This window comes from Chiloscyllium punctatum, chromosome 9 (assembly GCF_047496795.1).
Source record: "Chiloscyllium punctatum isolate Juve2018m chromosome 9, sChiPun1.3, whole genome shotgun sequence".
Taxonomy (NCBI): domain Eukaryota; kingdom Metazoa; phylum Chordata; class Chondrichthyes; order Orectolobiformes; family Hemiscylliidae; genus Chiloscyllium; species Chiloscyllium punctatum.
Window position 1 is genome coordinate 8,534,396 of NC_092747.1, and position 20,843 is coordinate 8,555,238.

The following is a 20,843-nucleotide window of genomic DNA, read 5'->3' on the forward strand; positions in this document are numbered from 1 at the left end:
GTTGTTGAGGCTTCAAAGCCTTATGGTTGGAGACTTAGAACAAAATAAATGAGAAATTGCAAGAGGAATGAGGAATTAGACAAAATGTGACCAAAACAACTTTCATCAGCTAAGGTACCATTAACATATCCTGAATGTTGGGCTATTATGTCCTGGATAACTGAAACTCCAGAGTTCCATGGTCACAATAATTAACCCACAAATTCCCAACCAGTTCAACTGGTCTTGTGACCAACAAGCCTGCATTTGTCATTTTAAAAAAAAAAGCTGTGCCATAAAGTGCTGGAGATGTGTCACTCTAGGCATATTTTCTGTTTGCTTTTGAGGGTATCACTGGCTAGGTTGGCATTTGTTGCCCATCTGTAATTGCCAGAGAGCAGTTAAGAGTTAACCACATCGCTGTGGATCTAGAGTCACATGTAAGCCAGATGAGACGAGAACAGCAGATTTTCTTTCCAAAGGGACATTTCTGAACCTTTTTACAACAAACAATATGGATTATATAGCCACCAGTAGGCCAACTGTTTATTCCCAGATCTTTAGTGAATTCAATTTCACCAGCTGATATTGTAGGACTTGATCCTATGTCTACAGAACATTGGCCTGGACTTCTGGATTACTAATCCAGTGACATTTAACAGTCTGCCGTCAACACCCTTCTCTGACCATGAAGGAAATTACCATACATTGTTGAATTCAATACTATCTAGGCTCTGGCACTTTAATAAATTTTAATTTGAACTTGTATTTGCAAGATTTATTTTATTCTGGGATCAGGATCTCACTGTGTTAACATTCATTGCCTATTCCTAATTGCACTTGAGAAAGTGATAGTGCAGTGTTTTCTTGAACTGCTGCAGTCCATTTGCTGTAGGTGTTGTTAGGGAGGGAGTTTTAGAATTTTGACTCAATTGCAGTGAAGGAATTGTGATCTGTTTCCAAGTTAGGATGGTAGGTAGCTTGGAGGGGAACTTGTAGGTGGTGGTGTTTCCATGTATCGGTTGCTTTTGTCTTTCTAAATGGCAGAAGCTGTGTGTTTGGCGTGTGCTGTCTAAGGAGCTTTGTTGAATTTCTGTGCTGCATCTGTAGATGGTGACACTGCTGCTACTCTTTAATAAAGGGAGCGAATGTTTGCGAATTTAATGTCAGTCATCGGCTCCTTTATGCTGAACTATGGAGATCCAGGTGATAAATTACTCGCTGCAGGGCTCCTAGTGTCTGGCCTGCACAGTATTTGAGGCACAATATTTATGCGATTGCAAATACAATGCTGGAGAATCTCAGCTGATCTGTGAGCATCTGTGGAGAGAGAGAAGCACTTAGTGTTTTGAGTCAGGTGTAATTCTTCTATTAAAACTCCTAATTCTTGTGGTGGCCTTTATGTGGTTAGTCCGGTTCAATTTCTGGTCAGTGGTAACCATCCAGGATGTTGACTGTAGGGAGTTCATTGAATGTCAAGAGACGATGGTTGTAATCTCTCTTGTTGGAAATGGTCATTGCCTGGTGCTTGTGTGCTGTGAATGTTACTTGCCACTTGTCAGCCCATGTCTCTTGCATCATTTGGGTCTTAACTGCATTTTTACATTGACTGCATCAGTGTCTGAGATGTTTCGAATGATGCTGAATGTTGTACAATCATCAGTGAACATCTCCATTTCTGACCACAAGAAAGGTAATTGATGAAGCAGCTGAAGATTATCAGATCTAGAATGGTATCCCAAGAAACTCCTTTTAGAGATGTCCTGGAGCTGAGATACCTGACCTCCAACAACTATTAACTATCTTCTCTGTGCCAGGTATTATTCACACCTGTGGAGAATTTTCACTATTGAGTCTCTAGGTTTGCTAGGTTTGTTGCCACACTCTCTCAAATATGGCCTGATATCAAGGGCAGTCACTCTCATCTCACCTTTGGAATTCAACTCTTTTGTCCATGTTCCTAGTGTCTGTGTCTCTCCTTCCTCATTCCTTTAACTCTGTCATATTGTTTTGCACTTTTCCCAAGGAAATAGCAGGTTGACAATGTGTTCAAAGACTCCCACCCATCACTCTGACTGCCATGTGTAAAAGTTCTAGGTAGATTTGGTTGATCAGCAGCTTTTGCTTTGCTTGCCCTCACATACAGAATAAAGAAAGAACAAAGAAACATGCTGCACAGGAACAGGCCCTTCGGCTCACCAAGCCCACACTGACACAAGACGCCTTTCTAAATTAAAACCCTTTAGCTTCCTATTCCCCTCTTCGTTGCCTACTTGTGAATCTGTTAAGATGCTTTTTTTAAGATTTCAGTTGTATCTGGTTCTGCCACCTCTTCTGGCAATGCAATCCAAGCTCAATTTAAAAAAAAGCCTTGCCTCTCACATTTCCTTTTAAACTTTTAAACCTTAAAGCTATTTCCTATAGTAATTGATATACAATCCATGCCTCTCAACAATATGTAGACTTCTATCAAGTTGTCCCTCAGCCTCTGATGTTGAAGTGAAAACAAACCAAGTTCGTCAATTCTTTCCTCATAGCTAATACCCGCCAAACCACGCAACAACCTAGTAAATCATTTCTGTACCCTCTCCAAAACTTCCACAATCTTTTGGTCGTATAGTGACCAGAACTGTGCATGATATTCCAATTGTGGCCTAACTGAACTTCTATACAGCTGCAATGTAACTTGCCAATTTTTATACACTATGCCCCAACCAATCGAGAAAAGCATACTATATGTCTCTTTGACCACCTTATTTATCTACTTGTGTTGTCACTTACAGGGAACTGTGGACATGTATGCCTAGGTCCCTCTGTAATTCCTCAGGGTTCTGCCATTTTACTGTGTACTTCCCTCCTGCATTAGACTGTACAAAATGTATCACTTTATGTTTGCCTGAATTAAATTCCATCTGCCATTTCTCCATTGAAGTCTCCAACCTGCTTATATCCTGTTGTATCCTCTGGCACTCCACTTTCAGCAGCTCCTCCAATCTTGTGTCATCCACAGACTTACTAATCAGACCAGCTACATTCTTTTCCAGATCATTTATATAAATTACAGAAAACAGGGGTCCCAGCACTGATCCCTGCAGAACACCCCTGGTCCCAGATCTCCAGTCAGAAAAGCACTCTTCCACTGATACTCTTGTCTTCTTTGACCAAGCTATTCTGTATCCATCTTAACAGAATCACTGTGAATCCCACATGACTTCACCTTCTGTAGCATCCTTCCACTTGGGGCTTTGCTAAAGTCCCTGTAGGCAACATCCACCACCCTGCTGTCATCAGTCATCTTTGCCACTTCTTCAAAACAAACTCAATCAAGGTTGTGAGGAAAGACTTCCCATGCAGAAAGCTATGGTGCCTATCGCTAATAAGTCCATATTTTTCCAAATGTGAGTAAATCCTATCCCTAAGAATCTTTTTCCAAGAATTTGCCTGCTACTTATGTAAGACTCACTGGCCTGTAATTTTTCAGATTATCCCTGTTGCCCTCCTTAAACAAAAGAACAACTTTGGTTATTCTCAGATACAAAGATTTCATACAAGGCCTGAGCGATTTCCTCCCTTCCGTATCCCCCCACCTTCAACCCAGTGTTCTGGGATAAATTCCATTAGGTCTTGGGAACTTGTCTACCTTAGTGCTTTTCAAAACAGCCAACACCAATGGTTGTATGGTAAGGTGAGAGCTAAAAGAGCTGATAACTTTTACATTGTCTGAAAGGAGTTACCTAAAGATGGTGCTTTAGCTAGGTATAACTGAGTGCTGATTGCCAAAAAACTGTTACAATTACCTATAACACTTTATTCTGTGAAGGAATTGTTTTGAATTGAAGCAAAAGAGAACACAATTTCTGTTCTGTTTTGTTTCAATTGTAGCCTGTAGCCTGCTCTTCATTGCAGTGATTGTAGGCATGACTGGTGACAAATTTGTTGAAGCATCTCCATTATGTTTTTAGCACAGGTCATTAATCCATTGTATATACACCAGTTCTTGGAGCAGTAAATTCAAAACTAACCTTGCTGCCATCCTCACTTTGCTTTCATAGCTTTGCTTTTTGGTTTGCAAAACATTTATTCTGTTTGTTTCTCAAGGATGCAGGGTTTCTGCCTCAATGATTTCTTGTAGCAAAGCAATTAGTGCTCTGTGCAAAACAATGTCTCCTGTGCCTCTCATTTTGGGCTTGAGTTAAATTGATGATCCCTTGTATCAACTTCCCAAACAGAGGAGCAAGTCTCTCCTCACTCACCATACTAAAAACCTTCCTAATTTGAAAAACTTTATAATTTCTTCTCTTGACCTTCTTTGCTCCAGTGAACATTGTCCCAGTATCTCAAATCCATCCGTATTAATTATAGTTTCCCATTACTAGCATAGTCATGACTAGTCTCTGCCCTGCAATCTCTATGGTTTGAATTTCCTTGTCAAAGATCGTACAGTACCAGCTATCACTTGCCCATTACTTTATTCAAATTTGCTATTGTATATTTACTCTATCCCCATGACTTCAGCTCATTGTGTTTTCATTAGTGGTTTAATCAAACCCATGTTGCGGACTTATACATGACAGTGAATGGATAACCATATTTACTGTTCTTTGGTCTGTACTGACTCAGCTGATCTTGTCTGATGTGAGAAAAATCAGTCAGTGTTCATGCTAGGGAGTAGCATTAATTCCTGTTGAAATGTTTATGCTTACAGGTGTTGTTCAAGTGCAGACAAGTTCTGAGCAATGTTTTTGACTCCATTTTGGTGAGGAGCAATTTGGTCTAAGGAAAATGATTTGGACATTTCTCTGTATTTGGTGTAGGTAAAGAAAAATTGGAGTCTAAATCTCGGCAGCCAACTATTGACCTCAGTCAGATGGCAGTCCCAATCCAAATGACACAGGAAAAGAGGTTGTCACCAGAAAGCCCTGCCATCACTGCTCTTGACTCGGAGCTAGCTTCAGAGTACTTCAACTCTGGTAAGTGCCCCCTACTTGAAGTCAAAAGAGAAGTTTCTGAAAATGACAATATGTTTAGATGCATGGTAAATAAATATCAGTTAATTTCCAGACTTTAATAAAGGAATAGCAGTGCAAATAGCTTTCTTTTTTAGTCACCTTTTTTAGCTTAGTGCCAGAAGTTGACTGAGCCTGAGAACCTGATGTTTATTATTATCAATGTCAAAAAGTGCAGTGCTGGAAAAGCACAGCAGATCAGGCAGCATCCGAGAAGTAGGAGAGTCGACGTTTCGAGCATAAGTTCTTCATCAGGAATGCTAATGCTCGAAACGTTGACTGTCCTAATCCTTGGTTGCTGCCTGACCGGCTGTGCTTTTCCAGCACCGCACTTTTTGACTCTGGTCTCCAGCATCTGCAGTTCTCACTTTCTCCTATTATCACTAAACTATTAATCCAGAGACTCTGGTAATGTTCTGGGGACCAGGGTTTGAATATGAGTTTATTAACAAAAACACCTGGAATTAAGAGTCTAATGATGGTCATGAAACTGTTGTCAATCGTTACAAAAGCTCGCATGGTTCACTATTATCCTTTTAGAGTCATAGAGATGTACAGCACAGAAATAGACCCATCAGTCTAACTCGTCCTTGCCAACCAGATATCTTAACCTAATCTAGTCTCATTTGCCAGCACTTGGTCCATTATCCCTCTGAACCCTTCCTATTCATATACCCATCCAGATGCCTCTTAAATGTTGTAATTGTACCAGCCTCCACTACTTCCTCTGGCAGTGCCTTCCATACATGCGCCGTCCTCTGTGTGAAAAAGTTGCCCCTTAGGTCCCTTTATTATATCTTGCTCCTCTCGCCCTAAACCTGTGCCCTCTAGTTCTGGACTCCCCCACCCCAGGGAAAAGACTTTATCTATTTATCCTATCTGTGCCGCTCATGATTTTATAAACCTCTGTAAGGGAAGGAAATCTGAAATCCGTACCTGGACTGGTCTACATGTGAATCCAGATCGACAATAATGTGGTTGAGTCTTAACTGCCCTCCTAGCAATTTGGGTTAGGCAATAATTGCTGACCTAGTCAGTGATGCCCACATTCTGTTATGAATTAAAGAAAAACTTTGAAATCTAATCTAGTACCAGTTTATATTGGAGTAGTTGCAAAGCTGATGATGAAGACACTTGTATTTGTTCTTCTTCAGTTTTAGGCTATTTATACCATATTTTAAGTTGATTTGATAAGCTTTCTACAATTATTCTCAGCTCCTTTAGGTTGAGGAACAATAACGAGAAAGAGAGAGATTCTGTCAGGGATTCTGCCCACTGAGTGAAATCAGATGATATTTTCTTACAATAAAAAAGCATTTGCTGAAAAAAGTAGCCTTCATCTGTGAAGGCTTTAATCACCAGAACCTGCAAATACTAGCTGTTTAAAGTCATCAGTAACAGAAGCGAATGCTGACCTTGTAATAATACAAGGCATACCATTGCCTTCAGGAGAAAAACACTGTGGGGTGAGAACAAATGGGAAAAAAAAATTTCCAAACTCAGCTTATTTATATTTATTGACAAGTATATGCACTTTCATTGTGACACCGTGATCCATGGCACTACCAGCTTGAGACTCTCTCTCTTCTCTCTCATGAAGCATTGCGACACTAAATTCTCAAAGATTTTGATATTTCTGCCAAAGGAACATTCCTTGCAAGTAGTAAGCTGGATTGATGCTTCAACCCTTTATGAATTGGCGTAATGTCGGATATCCAAGGTGATGGGTTTATTAAAAAGGGCATTGGATGTTTTTAATGATAAATACGTTTTTATATGGCCAGTTTATTGTCCATTTCTAATAGTCTTCAAACTGAGTGGCTTGTGAGGACCATTTTGATAGGCATTTAAGAGTGAATCATATTGCTGTGAATCTGGAATCACATGTAGACTAGACCAGGTAAGGACAGCAGATTTCTTTCCCTAAATACATTAGTGAACTGGATTGATTTTTAAAAAAATTCATTGGTACTATATGGGCATTGCTGACTGGTCTAGTCATTTATTGCTTATCCCTACTCAAACCCTAGACAAGTTGATTGTGAGCTGCTGCCTTAAACAGCTGAAATCCATTTGGTTTAGGTAGATCCACAATGTCATTAGGGAGGAAGTTCCAGAACTTTGACTCAGCGACAATGAAGGAAAGATGATATATTTCAAAGTCAGGATGGTGGTATTCCCACATATCTGCTGCTCTTGTCCTCCTTTATGGTAATGGTTGTGGGTCAGTAAGGGGTTTTGCTGAATTTCTGCATTGGATCTTGGAGATGATAGACTTCTTGCTACAACTGAGCATGGTGGAGGGGGTGGATATTTACAGTGTGGTACCAATCAAGTGGGCTGCTTTGTCCTGGATGGTGTCCAGCTTCTCGAGTACTATTGATGCTCCACTCACCTAGGCAAGTGGGAAGTATTCCAATACATTCCTCACTTTTGCCTTGCAGATGGTAGACAGTCTCTGGGGAGTTGAGAAGTGAGTTACTTGCTGTAGGATTCCTAGCATCTGACCTGATATTGTAGTCCTCGTATTTATATGTTAAATCGAGTTCAAATTCTGTTTCCAGTTTATGGAAATTGACAATGTTTACATGGACATTATGCTAGCTTTTAAATCCAGATTTTCATTGAATTCAAATTTCACCATCAGTTGTGGTGACTATTAGACTGGAATTCTGGATTACTAATCCAGTGAGGTTATCACTATGCCACTCCTTCTAAACACAAACACCCCCACCCCCAATAGTTCTAAGGAAGGTCACTGGACCTGAAATGTTAATTCTGATTTCTCTCAACAGATACTACCAGACCTGTTGAGCTTTTCCAGTAATTTCTGTTTTTGTTTCTGATTTCCAGCATCTGCAGTTCTTTAGGTTTCTTCCCTGCCCCCTGCTAGTTTCTGCAATAGTTGTTAGCAGCAACTGTAGATGTAAGAAATGTTCTACATCAAGATAAGGTTGGAAAGTGCACTCACCACCTAGCTAGAAGCAGGTTGTTTCTAATTTCTAGAAAAAGAAAGCAAACTAATTCTGATGCCTTCAGCCTTGTACTTCCAAACATTCTTTACTTCTCTCTTTTATTACTTGCTGCATTTGGTCCTTATTGGATAAATTCCTTTGGGGAAACAGTCTTTGGTGAGTGAAATCAGACAAGATATACAATATGTTCTTTTTTGAAAATCCCATCAAATTAAATTAAAATATATATTTCTACACAGTGGGTAGTAAAGTGAATGGGGCATTATTTTTTTAAAAGATGTGGAACAGACTGAGTACATTAATGAGGAAGATATATGAATGTCCAAGAAGAATGCTGGGAAACAAACAGGGTAAAGGTAAATGGTAAACTCAGAAACAGAGAGGTGGACGCTGCAATACCACTGGTAAATATAGGTAGGTGGTGAATGGTAGACATTGATTCAATGAACCTGAATGACAGTGGGAAACAGATAATTACAGGAAGAACAATCAAACTCTAATGTTCATGCATCTCAGTAACTTGTCTGTAAATTCAGAATGTGATTTTTGCAGTCAGTGTTTCTAAATCCACCAGGTGGCAGCATTTTGGTAGTTCTAGACATGGCTCTTAAATTGCTGATGTACAAAAATCCAGCTCTCATGTGTCTGTGTGTATTTGGAGGAGCCACTGGAAAATACTTCCACAGCAAGTGTAGACAACTTAATGAGGCTGGGTCATTATATAATTGCTTTGCATAATCTTATTGACTGGAATCTTTGGCCTTTATTTCAAAGGGAGTGGAGTATAAAAGTAGTGAGATTTTGCTCAAACTAGACAAAGCAATAGTCAGAACACAGCTGGACTACAGTGAATAGTCTTCTGCTACATATCTCAGGAAATATACACTGACACTGGAGGCAGTGCAGTGAAGGTTCACTAGGCTGATACCAGTATGGCAGAACTGACTTATGAGGAGAGGTTGGGTCGATTTGGTCTATATTCTTTGGAATATCAAAAAGTGAGGTGTGATATCAATAAAACATTCAAGATTCTTAGGGGACTTGACAGGGTAGGTGTGGCAAAGTTGTTTCCTTTTGTGGGTAAAGTCTAGAATCAGTGGACATCATCTCAGAATAAGGGGTTGCAAGTTTGCATGCAGATGAGGAGGGTGTTGTGAATCTGGCAGTTTTTACCGCAGAGGATTGTTGATTGTGTTTTCATTATGTGAATCAGTCATTTCAAGGCTGTTAGAAATTAATAAAGGGATTGAGAAGTATGGGGAAAATGCAAGAAAGTGGATTTGAGGAATTATTATCAGATCACTCATGAATAGCAGAACAAACTAGATATGGACTGATTCTGCACCGACATCTTCTGGTCTTTGCATGTATATAAAAAGGAAAATTGACACAGTCTGCAAGTGATCTTAAATTGTGTGCCTTGAATTTTCGTTTGTCATCATCGGATGTTTGTAATTTTTGTTGAATTTGGCACTGCCTAACCACCTCACCTAAACAAACTGATAATGTATGTTTGATCTGGACTTTAAACACTTGAAGGATTTATTTCCACTATTTGAGTGATCAGGAACTAAGGCCAACAATTTATTCACTCGCTCACTGATTTTGGCAATTTGCCTTTTGCCTGCTCAAAATGGTCTGCTAAACCAATGTTACCATGTATCAATGGAAAGAAAACTGCTTGACAAGATTCAACATCTTGAAACTTCTGTTGTAACAAACCAAGTAAAATCAACATAATTCAAACATTAGCAGTTGAAGGATGTTGTAGACCAAATATTAAATTATACTTTAAATAGTCAGTACATCAAAGATATGTCCTTTGTAGTTATAAACTTTTGCATGGCTTGCTGCACAACTGAAGCAGAGTATACAACCCTATAGTCTTCCAACTCAGCTTTTCTTGCTTTTTTAAAATCTTTTTTGCGTTTTATTCAAACATTTTAAGACCTTTTTGAGTTGCATTTGCTTGCAGCTATAGACACTCTAACTACTGTCACTTGGGTGGTGATAGTACTGAAAGCATGGAGTCCCCCAGGAACTCCTTTCTTCAATACCTTTAAACAATATGGTGGGCTCTGGTAATACCAGGAAATAACATGGAGGGTCTGGGGGAGGACAGAGGCTTGAGGAGTGGGGAGTTTGGAGGAGCAGAAAATAGGCTGGAGATTCTGGATATAGGTTTGTTCACTGAGCTGGAAGGTTTGTTTTCATGAAGAAAGGGGAGTTTGGGGGGTGGGGAGAGGCAGGAACTGTGGGGAGGGAGGAGAGAGGTTGCAATGGTTAGTTTGGGAGAGGAGAGAGGCTGGATGAATAGGGAGTCTCTTGGAGGGAGGGGCAAGAGGCTGGTGAAATGGGGACTCTGGGGGTGGGAAGAGGATGGAAGACTTGAGGGTGACTAATGTGCCATTATTTAAGAAGGGCTGCAAGGAAAAGCTAGGGAACTACAGAGCAGTGAGCCTAACATCAGTGCTGGTTAATTATTGGAGGGGATGCTGAGAGACAGGATCTATATGCATTTGGAAAGAGCTAGTCTGATTAGGGATTGTCAGCATGGCATTGTGCCTGGGAAATGGTCTGTCAAATCTAGTTAAGTTTTTTGTTGAAGATGTGGCCAAGAAGATTGAGGGCAATGCGGTGCGGTAGGTGTTGCCCACGTGGACTTTAAAAAGGTCTTCGACAAGATGCCATATGGTAGATTGGTTAATAAGGTTAGATCACGTGGGATTCAGGAAGAACTAGCAAATTGAATACAAAATTGGCTTGACAGTAAGAGACAGTGTTGTTATTTGGACTGCAGACCTATGACCAGCAATGTGCTGCAAGGATCTGTGCTGGATCCACTGTTGCTCATCATTTATATAAACAATTTATTTGAGAATATAGGAGGAGTGGTTAGTGAGTTTGCAGATGACGCCAAAATTGGTGGCAAAGTGGACAGTGAAGAAAGTTATCGAAGAGTACAACAGGAGCGCCTGTGGTCTAAGGAATGGCAGATGGAATTTAGTTCAAATAAATGCTGAGGTATTAGATTTGGGTAAGACACACCAGGGCAGGACTTACACAGTTGATGGTAAGTCCCTAGGCAGTGTTATTGAACAGAGACATCTGTGGGTGCATGTACATAGTTCCTGAATGTAGCATCACAGGTAGACAAGATGGTGAAGAAAGCATTTGGCAGGCTTGCCTTCATCAGTCAGAACATTGAGTACAGGAGTTGGGACTTCGTGTCATGTCTTTACAAGACATTGCATACAATTCTGGCCACCCTGTTATAGCAGGGATGTTATTAAAATGGAAAGGGTGCAAAATAGTTTTACAAGGGTGTTACTGAGATTGAAAGGTTTGAGTTTTAGGCAAGGCTGGATAGGCTGAGACTTTTTTCCCTGGAATATAAGAGACTAAGGGGTGACCTTAAAGAAGTTCATAAAATCATGAGGGACACAAATAAAGTGAATAGCCAAGGTCTTTTTCTAAGAGTTGGAGAGTCCAAAACTAGAGGTCACAGGTTTAAGGTGAGAGGGGAAAGATTTAAAAGAGTTCTGAGGGCATCATTTTCACAGAAGGTGGTGCTTATATGGAACAAGCAACCAGAGGAAATGGTAGAGCGAGTACAATTACAACATTTACAAGACATTTGGACAGACATATGGATAGAAAAGATCTACAGGGAAATGGGACAAATGCAGGGAAATGGGATTAATTTGGTTTAAGAAATCTATTGGCATGGATGACCAAAGGGGCTATTTCCATCTTGTATGCCCCTATGACTCTGTCTTTTCCAAATCACAGTCCCTTTCTCTTCCTGTGCATTTCTTTGTCCTTTCTAACTCTATAACAGCCAGAGCAACACAGATTCTGATATAATCTGAGTCCTGCCTGTTTTGTTCACTTCAAAACCAGATAGTGATTTCAAATGCCCAGTGTCACCTTATGCTGTAGTTAATGACCATTTCTATACTAAATTCCCACAAATTATCACTTGAATTATGAGTCACTAAAAGTGCAAATTCTGAGGTATAGAGTTTTGAGTTGGAAACCTGCAAGATATTTTTGTCTGAAAAGCTGACTGAAGAAATGTAGAAACCAAATAATATACTCTGAAACCTGTTTTGAAGACATATCATTGGTACTAATGTTGGAAATCATGCTAGGAATGGCAATTGTATATTGGTCAATTAGGTTTTGGAACTTCTATCATTTTTGGCAACTCAATTTACAAGTAAATGGAAGCTAATGATTTATTTTTAATTAAATAATAAAGTAGAAGCAAACTGAAAGCTCTTCTGACCCCTGATCCATTTTCAAATTTGACCTGTCAGCGATGTCCTGTTGCTAAGGGGGTTGTCTCCTCGGTTCAAAAAGAGAAGGAAAGATGCTGTGAACTGAAAGTGCTAATCTTATTTTAGTACTAGGACTTTCACTTTCTGACAGCTCTACTTGTACTATATAATTTTATTGTTCAACTCTTGTGTATCTTTCTATTAATGATCCTTTTTAATGTAGGGAAAAGTATCAAACCAGCAGTTTCTGGTTCAAGTGTCTGTTCTGCTGAAGTAGCACTGACATCATTATTACCAAGTGGTCCACAGCAGCAGTCAGCACAGCCTCCTGCAGCGATGAAATCGGTTCCAGTTTCCTCAGCAATTGCAGTCACACACGTTCTTCAGCAGGTAATCACTTGACTATGCACAATCCTTTTTACAAATAGTACTGCCAATGGGATTGCCTAGAAAGTTATGTTATTATATAGGGAACTTGTTAGCTATAATAGCGATTACTTTTTTAGGTGGAGAATAGATGTTTGTAAATAATGAAGTACTATAATGGCACTGGTGTTTGCTATTCTGCTTCTGCCCCCTCTACCAGTACTACTGACACCACTCCTGGAGCAAGAAGAATTAACTGATGCCTGAACTGCTGAATTGTTGACTCTCCGCTTTTTGCACCTGCCCTAGGCTTCAAGGAGTTGAAGGAAAATGGCTGCCAGATACAAATGTGGACAGTCCACCTGAAGAGTTAAACACTTGGGTTGCACAATCTGCTCCAATGATCTGTTTGTAGCTCTAGTGATTGGAACAAAGGTCAAATGGATCTCATTGAATGAGATCCTTGGTTGAGGATCCCTGGTTGACTCATATAACTAAGAATATCCACTTTGAGCTGTTCAGGGAGAGTTGGGCACCACAGGGAGTGGAGTGTATTATTTCCCCTTCCAACTCTATTTTGATTTAATCCCTTGCCCTCCCCCTCACTATTTACTCACACAGCATTGCCCTCTGAGAAAAGCATTACTTGTCACTGGCCACTCGGGTATATCCTTTCTTCTTGGTGGTGAAAATTGAATAAGGATTTGTACATTGGTTTCTTTCATTGTGTCTCACACCTGCGCACACACAACATGGGTACTGGGGAAAATTATAAGCTCTGCTGCAGTTAGGCAGTAGTGTTTAAAAAAAAAAGAAAAAGGGGAAATAAACCAGGAACGTCAGGGAGTGCCTTTATTCTAGGGACTGGCTCTGAACTGTGCACCTGTAAATAAAGGGTGACTTGGTGATAGGGTACCATCCTCTGTGCAGTTATTTTATCCTCTACTGCAATTGGTACATGGGTGTTGTTGGCTTTCAAGATGCAAGGCAGTTAATTGCTAAAATATTTCCTATTAGAGAGGGGTAACTAAGCTAGGATTTCCACTTTTAATTGCTGACCAACATATGGTTGTCAGGTGAGAACAAGATTGGGTGTGCCTCCCCTCGTCAAAGACCTGATCACACTGTTCAACCTAAGGCAGGAAAATTGATTGCTTGGGCAAAGCGTCAGAAGATTACTAGTATATCTATGTGCTTGACCAGTAGGATAGGAGAAGATTGATTAGAAAATCCATAACCACATTAAAGTGGTTATCCACTTTAGTAAAGGGACAGTTGAGCCAATTGATTCAAAGCACTCACCCAGACTTCCAATGCCATTACAAATGATTTGGAAAATATAGTTCAATTTTCTTGCAGAGAATTTAATCTGTTAAATTAGTTTATTGATTTGATTTTCCAGACTTATGGAACTTGCTTAATCAAGGCTATACAGAATTCAGACAGAATTTCCCAGGGTTTTTCCTGAAATTGATCACAGGATTTTTCCCTCGTCTTGGTTAATTTACAGAGGGTGTTGAATGAAACCGTATAAGGAATTGAATGCACATTGAGAGGTTGCTTGACTCTACTTGCCATTTATATATGCTTGTTTGCACAGGTTAGAGTGCACAGGCATTGGTCTACATTTTGAGAGACGTTGTTTGCAATGCAGGACTGTGAATGTACATGAAAAGGTAGTCAGTGTCCACATTTGCTCACAGCGTAACTGATTTGAGCTAATGATTTGCTTGATTTGTATGGTGTGAATCTTCTCTCAAACATCAATAAAACTTTGAGGCAGCCATTGTACACACAGTATAATTCAATAAACAGCAACCAAACAGTAACTAGTTAGCCTGTTTTAAAAGAGCTGCTATTTTGAAATTATTAAGAAACCACTTTGAAAATCTCAAGTAATTATCTTTGTGGGTACTCCATTCAACGCTGTCACATCAAAAATGCTTATTTTGCTTTATTTCCTTCCCCCAGTTTTCCCTTCCTTTAGTTTTATTGCTGTAAACTTGCTCCATATGTTGGGTGATACTGCAAGTAGCACATTGTGTGAAGATCATATTCATTGAACTTTGCATCTCCAGTGGGACAGAACCTGTGATCTGAAATTTTGTTAGTGAAAATCACAGGCAATACCCCTCTCCTTTACCCCATTCCACCCGCTCACAATGTGCTCAGATCACCCTGATTGGTCACCACTTCTACCATGGCAAGTTATAAAATTCAGTATATGGACTGTGCCAGGTCAAAGAACCTTGAATATTGCTGGAGGTCTATTGGTTCACTGATGTCCTTCTGCGAAGGGAACCTGTCATGTTATGCAGAAAGGGTTCACAAGAATGGGCCCATGTAAGAGGAACTTTAGTTACAAAATTAGATTGGAGAAATTAGGACATTTTTTTAACTTGGGGAGAGGGAAATGGCTGAACAAAGATTTGCTTGAGGTGCTCAAAATTAAGAGGCCTAACAGAATCAATAGGGAGAAACTGCTCCCAGTTTCAGAATCACAAACTTGAGGGTGCAAGTTTAAATAAAAGTGATATAAAATAAAAACAGTTTTGTTCAGTGAGAAATTAAGTCTGGAAGTCGTGAAGTCTGCCGAAGCATTAGTAGATAATTTAGATGATCATCTGGAAAGGAAGAATATGTAGTGTTAATAGGGAGAAGGCAGACAAAGAGCACTAAAAGAATTCTTAATTTGAGATTTGGTGCAGCATGACAGGCTGAGTGGCATCGTTGGTGCTGTATCTAGTACAAGACAATTTAAAACTGCCATTTCATTAATGCTTATTAGCCATGTACTTGGCAGTAATATAAAGATTAAATTTAAACTAAACATTTGAGACAGTTGATTTAAGTAATTCATATTTCGTAAGGATTAAAATTGATGTCTGTCTCACTTAAAAGTCTGAAACTAATCATGACTATTTTTAGAAGATGACTTGGTGCTTTTTTATATCCCAGAAATACCAGTGCTTCACATGCAAATAGAACTCTTTGAAATGTTGTAACTTGTCGTGTGTGAAATGCCAAGTTCATTTTGCAAAGGATCTGACAAATGACCATAATGTGTTGAGTGAAGAAGATGTACTTTCAAAAAATTAGTCAAGCTTGAAGGTTATGCTAAAACAGTATAAAATGTTGGTTAGGCCACAGCTGGAATATCATTTGCAGTCCTGGAATCCACATTATAAGAGGGATGTGACAGCACTGGAGAGGGTGCAAAGACAATTTACCAAGATGTTGCTTGGGCTGGAGATTATCAGTTATGAAGACAGATCAGCCAGACTGGGATTGTTTTCCTTCAAACAGAGGAGATTAAAGGGGGGATGTATAAAATTGAGGGGCATAGATAGGGTATATAAGCAGAGACTTTTCCTCTTGATGGAGGGATCAGTGACCAGTGGCATAGTTTTATGGATTAGAGGAGCACCTCGGATGCTGCCTGAACTGCTGTGCTCTTCCAGCACCACTAATCCAGAATCTGGTTTCCAGCATCTGCAGTCATTGTTTTTACCTTTTGCATAGTTTTAAGGTAAGGGGCAGGAAGTTTAGAGGAGATGTGGGGAAAACCTTTGTCACCTATAGATTGGTGTGAATCTGGACCCCACTGCCTGTAAAGGTGGTAGAGGTAAAAACCTTCATAATATTGAACAAGTATTTAGATGTGACTTGTGATTCCAAGATATGTGAAGCTGTGGGCCAAGTGCTGAAAAATAGGATTAGAATAGTTAGGTGGCTGTTTTTGACCGACACAGACACAATGGGCCGAAGAGTCTTCTCTGTGCTGTAGATCTCTGTGACGCTATGCTTCAAATACTGTTATAGGATCTCTAGGATCAACCCAACCCTTTGGAGCAGTCATGGCTTTATTTAAATGTCTTGCTTGAAGCTTCAACTTGTAGCTGTCCTCAGTACTCCAATGCTATGGGTTCGTCTAGATCATGTACTTACTTCCTGGAGTGGGGCTTGAACCTATACTGAGTTCAGAGATTTCAATATGGTTGGAATTTTTATTATCACTCCAAACGTTTTATGCATGGTACCTTCTTTACAATGCAATCTGGTTTGCCTCAGAAAATTGTTACGTTTAAGTATGTCTTACATTAATTTTCTGCTTGATTCCTAAAATCTGCATCTAGATCCCGATAAAGGTACAAGCAGCCACTGGTCAGGGTGTAGTAGCCAAGCAAGATGATTCTGAAGCTGAAGAAAGTGAAGTAGAGGAAGGGGACACATTGGATCCACAAACAGGCCTCTTCTACAGATCCAGCACCTCGATACCATCATCCTCATCCTCATCCCAGCATCAACAAAAACAATTACAACAATCTCACGAGGTGACACAGACTAAATCTCCAACACTGCAGCAAGTTGCTGCAGCAACAACCCAGACACAACCAACCATGCTGCAGGTGATCGCAGTAAAAGCACAACAGCCTCAACTTCCAAAACTACTGCACCAAGCACAACAGACGCCGCAGTTAGCACCGCCAACACATCTGCAGCATCACCCAGATAAGACCCAGCTAATTATAAAACAGCAGCCTGCCTCATCAGAACAACCACTTCCTGGCCAGGTAACAATATTGCATAATAGCTGGGAACATATAATACCTGTCAGCAGTTTCAACAAGTTTTTTTCTGATTACCATGTACTAAAGGTAGGTTAGCAAGAGTAATAGTCAATGTGCTGCAGTCAATTGATCATTAACATTCAAATTAAAGAATAGTGATGTGTTCACTGGAATTCTTGAAGTGATCTGAATTTGATTGCCATAAATGCTTGTAATACATATTTGTCTCTTTTCTCACCCAACTGTTTATGCCCCTTCCTTCCTCTTATGGCTAATGATCAGTGGCTGGAAACTTTACTGATCTCCCAATTCCCACTTCAAATCAGGAGTCTGAGGCCAAGTGTAGCAAACCTACTGAAATTACTAACTTGCTAGCAACAGAATTGGACTTGTATAAGTTCAGTTACAAATTATAGTTCTTCAGTTTGTACACTTAAAATGCTTCATTAGTTCTTCAAGTAACTTGATGACGTGTTTTTCTGTAAAGAATTTGTCGGTAAGAAAGTTTTAGCAGAAATTAGAATGAGTTGAGGCGGTTAGAGTATTGATTGCCAGAAGTCATCACAAGTAACTTGCCCTCTGTACTGTCTACTAATCCCGTAACATCAATATGTTGATCCCTTCTCAAAACTATTTGTATGACAGTGAGTTTACTCTAACACTTAGTTGGCCAGAGATGAAACTTACCTTTTTATTCTATACTCCTTGATTTTATCTCCATGTTCCATAGTACCTCTCCTTCCTAGTGACTGTCTTCTGTGAAATTGTATTTGCAACCATTTGTTTTGAAGAAGATTTTTCCTGGATTTGCCATTTGCTCTCTTAGTTTTAATTTTAAATTTTGTCACTCTGTTTCCTCTCAGAAAATCTGTGGCTGATGAATGCATCTGGTCTTTCCATGTTGCATTAATTAGCTTAGCATTCCATCTCTCATTCTAGTTTAAAACTCAATAGAATGCTTATTAATTTCAGTTGCAGCATTAGAATTGCAGAACCTGCTTGGGTAAGTTGTGATGTCAACAGTAGATGAAGTGAGCCTGCTCACTTGGAATTGTATTATCCTTCAATGTGCAATAACTTAGAGACAAAACTAATACCATCATCTTTAAATAAATTAAGAGCTCCGGTGTCATATGCAAAATATAGATTGAATGGAGTGTTTGCATCTAGAGTTCCTCAGTAGGTGAATGTCATTGCTATATTTAAGGAGAAGCTGGATAGGAAGGAAAGGAATAGAAGGATAAGCTGGTCAGATTAGTTGGAAAGTGGTGTGGGAAGGCTCATATGGAACAGAAAAGAACTAACATAGATTAATTCAGCTGCCCCTTGATTTTGCCCCTTCACCTGCAAGTTGTTGCAGTTTATGGATTCTAGTCTGCTTTAAACTTCTGCCTTGACAGATGTTTCAGAAAGATGTCTCACGTTATACCAGTGTGAATATTTCCCTTTTCTTGGGCCAACCATTCTGTGGCTTTGGCAATTGGGATGGTCAGCACAGTGTCAACACAGGAGAAGCTTGGTGCAGTGAGTGACGCTCACCAAGAGAATTAAAACAACTAATTTTGCAGTGAATAGGCAGGCAGACTTTGATCTTGTCAGTGTGAAGCAATTTTATGTTTTCCTAGAATTTTTGCGTCATGGAATCAACCTGTATTTTAGCCACCATGGTTGACTGAATAGGTCAAATTTATGAATTATTTTTAATACTTCCAGAAGGTTAAGTATAAAGTAATGTTTCTATTTTAGCCAGCCCAGGGGGTTGAAAGTATTATAATTTTACAGTTTTACTTGAGAAGCACTGTAATGTTTTTTTCTCTCACTTCTTCTGTAGCTTTCTTTTCCCGCACTCTATGCTGAACTACAGTTTCATGGATTCTAACTACCCTGTTGCGTCTTGCAAAGTGACCAGTCTTCATGTGTCAGCTTAGATAGAATGTTGAAAAGCTGCTTGAATGTGGATAGCACCACAGTCAAGCTTAATCCTGTATTCACTGACTACCTGTGCACGTGATGTTTTTAGGAGCAGTTATTGGTATAGCAGTAAGGAATGAAGGGCATTTCTAAAACTCTCTGTAGTACCCACAGTACTGGGGCCAACCTCAGGCTGTCTACTGCTAATCTATTCAAAGATCCATTAGGTCAGTATATAAAGGAAACAAAGCTAGAAATTTCCTGTTCCGTATGACTCAGTTTGATGCTGGACAGTGGATTTAGAAATGATCCATGGGTGGAAGACTGAGGTTTTTGGGATGGAGGGCACAATCCCTACATCAGCCTACTGTGACATTCCAAATATTCTCTGATTTAGAGATGCAGAGCAATCGCTAAATTTCAAATGCTGGAAACTGAAATAAAACCAGAAGATTCTGGAATTCAGCAACCTCCAGAGAAAAGATGAAATTTCTTTTTTAGTTGTAAACTCTCATCAGATTCAGAATAACGTTTAAATCCATCCCGAAATGTTCTACTCTGTTCTCCCGTTGTCGTTTAATGGTTACTGTAGGGCTTCTGTTAACATTTGCAGGCACAGCCGCCCATCAAAGCGCAAGGAACAACAGTCACCAAAATAACCTTTGGAAATTACCAAGCCACTACCATCACGAAAATGGCCAGTGGCAGCTCAAAGAGTTCAGTGATGGCGGCAAACTATTATACGGTACAATCTTCCAAAAAGTCAATGGAAACAGACTTTTTAAAGATTTCCATCATGGAGGCCCAGATCGGAATGAATGAGGAAGCCTCCAGTGTAGACGCTAGCAAAGAGAGGAAGCCCACAGCACAGAAAGTAAGCTCACCACAGTCAGACCCTTCAAATCAGTTCCAGAAACCTGCTGTGGCCCCTGTGCTAAAAGAACAACAAACCAAACAGCCCCCAGAGAAGATGCTTCCACCTAGGGAAGCCGAGGGATCTGGAAAGGCTGTTCAAAGCCACTTTCTTCAAATTCAGAATTTAACACAAGAGAAGTCCAGTGAAATATCTGCAGATATTCTTATTCAGGTAAGCAGGCATATCTATTTAAAATCTTAATGCAGCCTGGCAATACGTGCAACACACAGGCACTTTGTCCTGGAATGTGTCAACTGCACCAAAAAAAAATCCAAGACAAATTAAACCATAGTTTTGCTAAAACAGTGCCAGAGAGAAATTTCAATCCAGATGCAGTTGTAAATGCTTGTACTTTTTCCCCAGTTGAATATTGAGCTTTAGGTTACAGTGGTAAACAATTTTGCTTTTCTGTAATTTGCGTCTGACAAAATAATCATGATTTTTTAAAAAAGGTTGTAAGCATTTTGATGTCTGGCCTCACTGGTGTCACAGATGAGTTTATTCATCTGACTGTCCTCAGACGCATGGGGGTGTGGGGGGTGCTGCCAGTATGTTTGCTAATCCTTGTTGTCTCATCTTAAATTTTACACTTAACTGTTAACACAATCCATTATGCACCTACATCTATCTATTTTCCCAAGTCTGGACAAAAAAATAAATTTCTGCCAATTAAAATTAAACGTTTGTGAACGATGCTCCTACTTTTAAAATGGACATCAGATGGCCAGAATAAAGCAGGATAACAAAAAGCCTCAAAATATATTTTTTTAATGGATAGGGAAAGCATTGCAATAGCGCCTTGCACCTCAAACTTTTCCTCCAACCAAGATTAATAA

General features: G+C 39.7%; 1 protein-coding gene across 5 annotated transcripts in view; it reads left to right on the plus strand.

The window, feature by feature from the left end:
• The window catches only part of emsy (EMSY transcriptional repressor, BRCA2 interacting), a 94,344-nt gene that overhangs the window by 65,925 nt on the left and 7,576 nt on the right, over window positions 1–20,843 (plus strand). For 4 of the 5 annotated variants that reach the window (XM_072576821.1, XM_072576823.1, XM_072576824.1 and 1 more), the window contains 4 exons: window positions 4,794–4,949; window positions 12,467–12,633; window positions 16,746–17,183; window positions 19,705–20,178. In XM_072576821.1, coding sequence (XP_072432922.1) covers window positions 4,794–4,949; window positions 12,467–12,633; window positions 16,746–17,183; window positions 19,705–20,178 — 1,235 coding nt within the window. The remainder of the gene's footprint in view (window positions 1–4,793; window positions 4,950–12,466; window positions 12,634–16,745; window positions 17,184–19,704; window positions 20,179–20,843) is intronic. The other variant, XM_072576825.1, reaches the window with a different exon arrangement.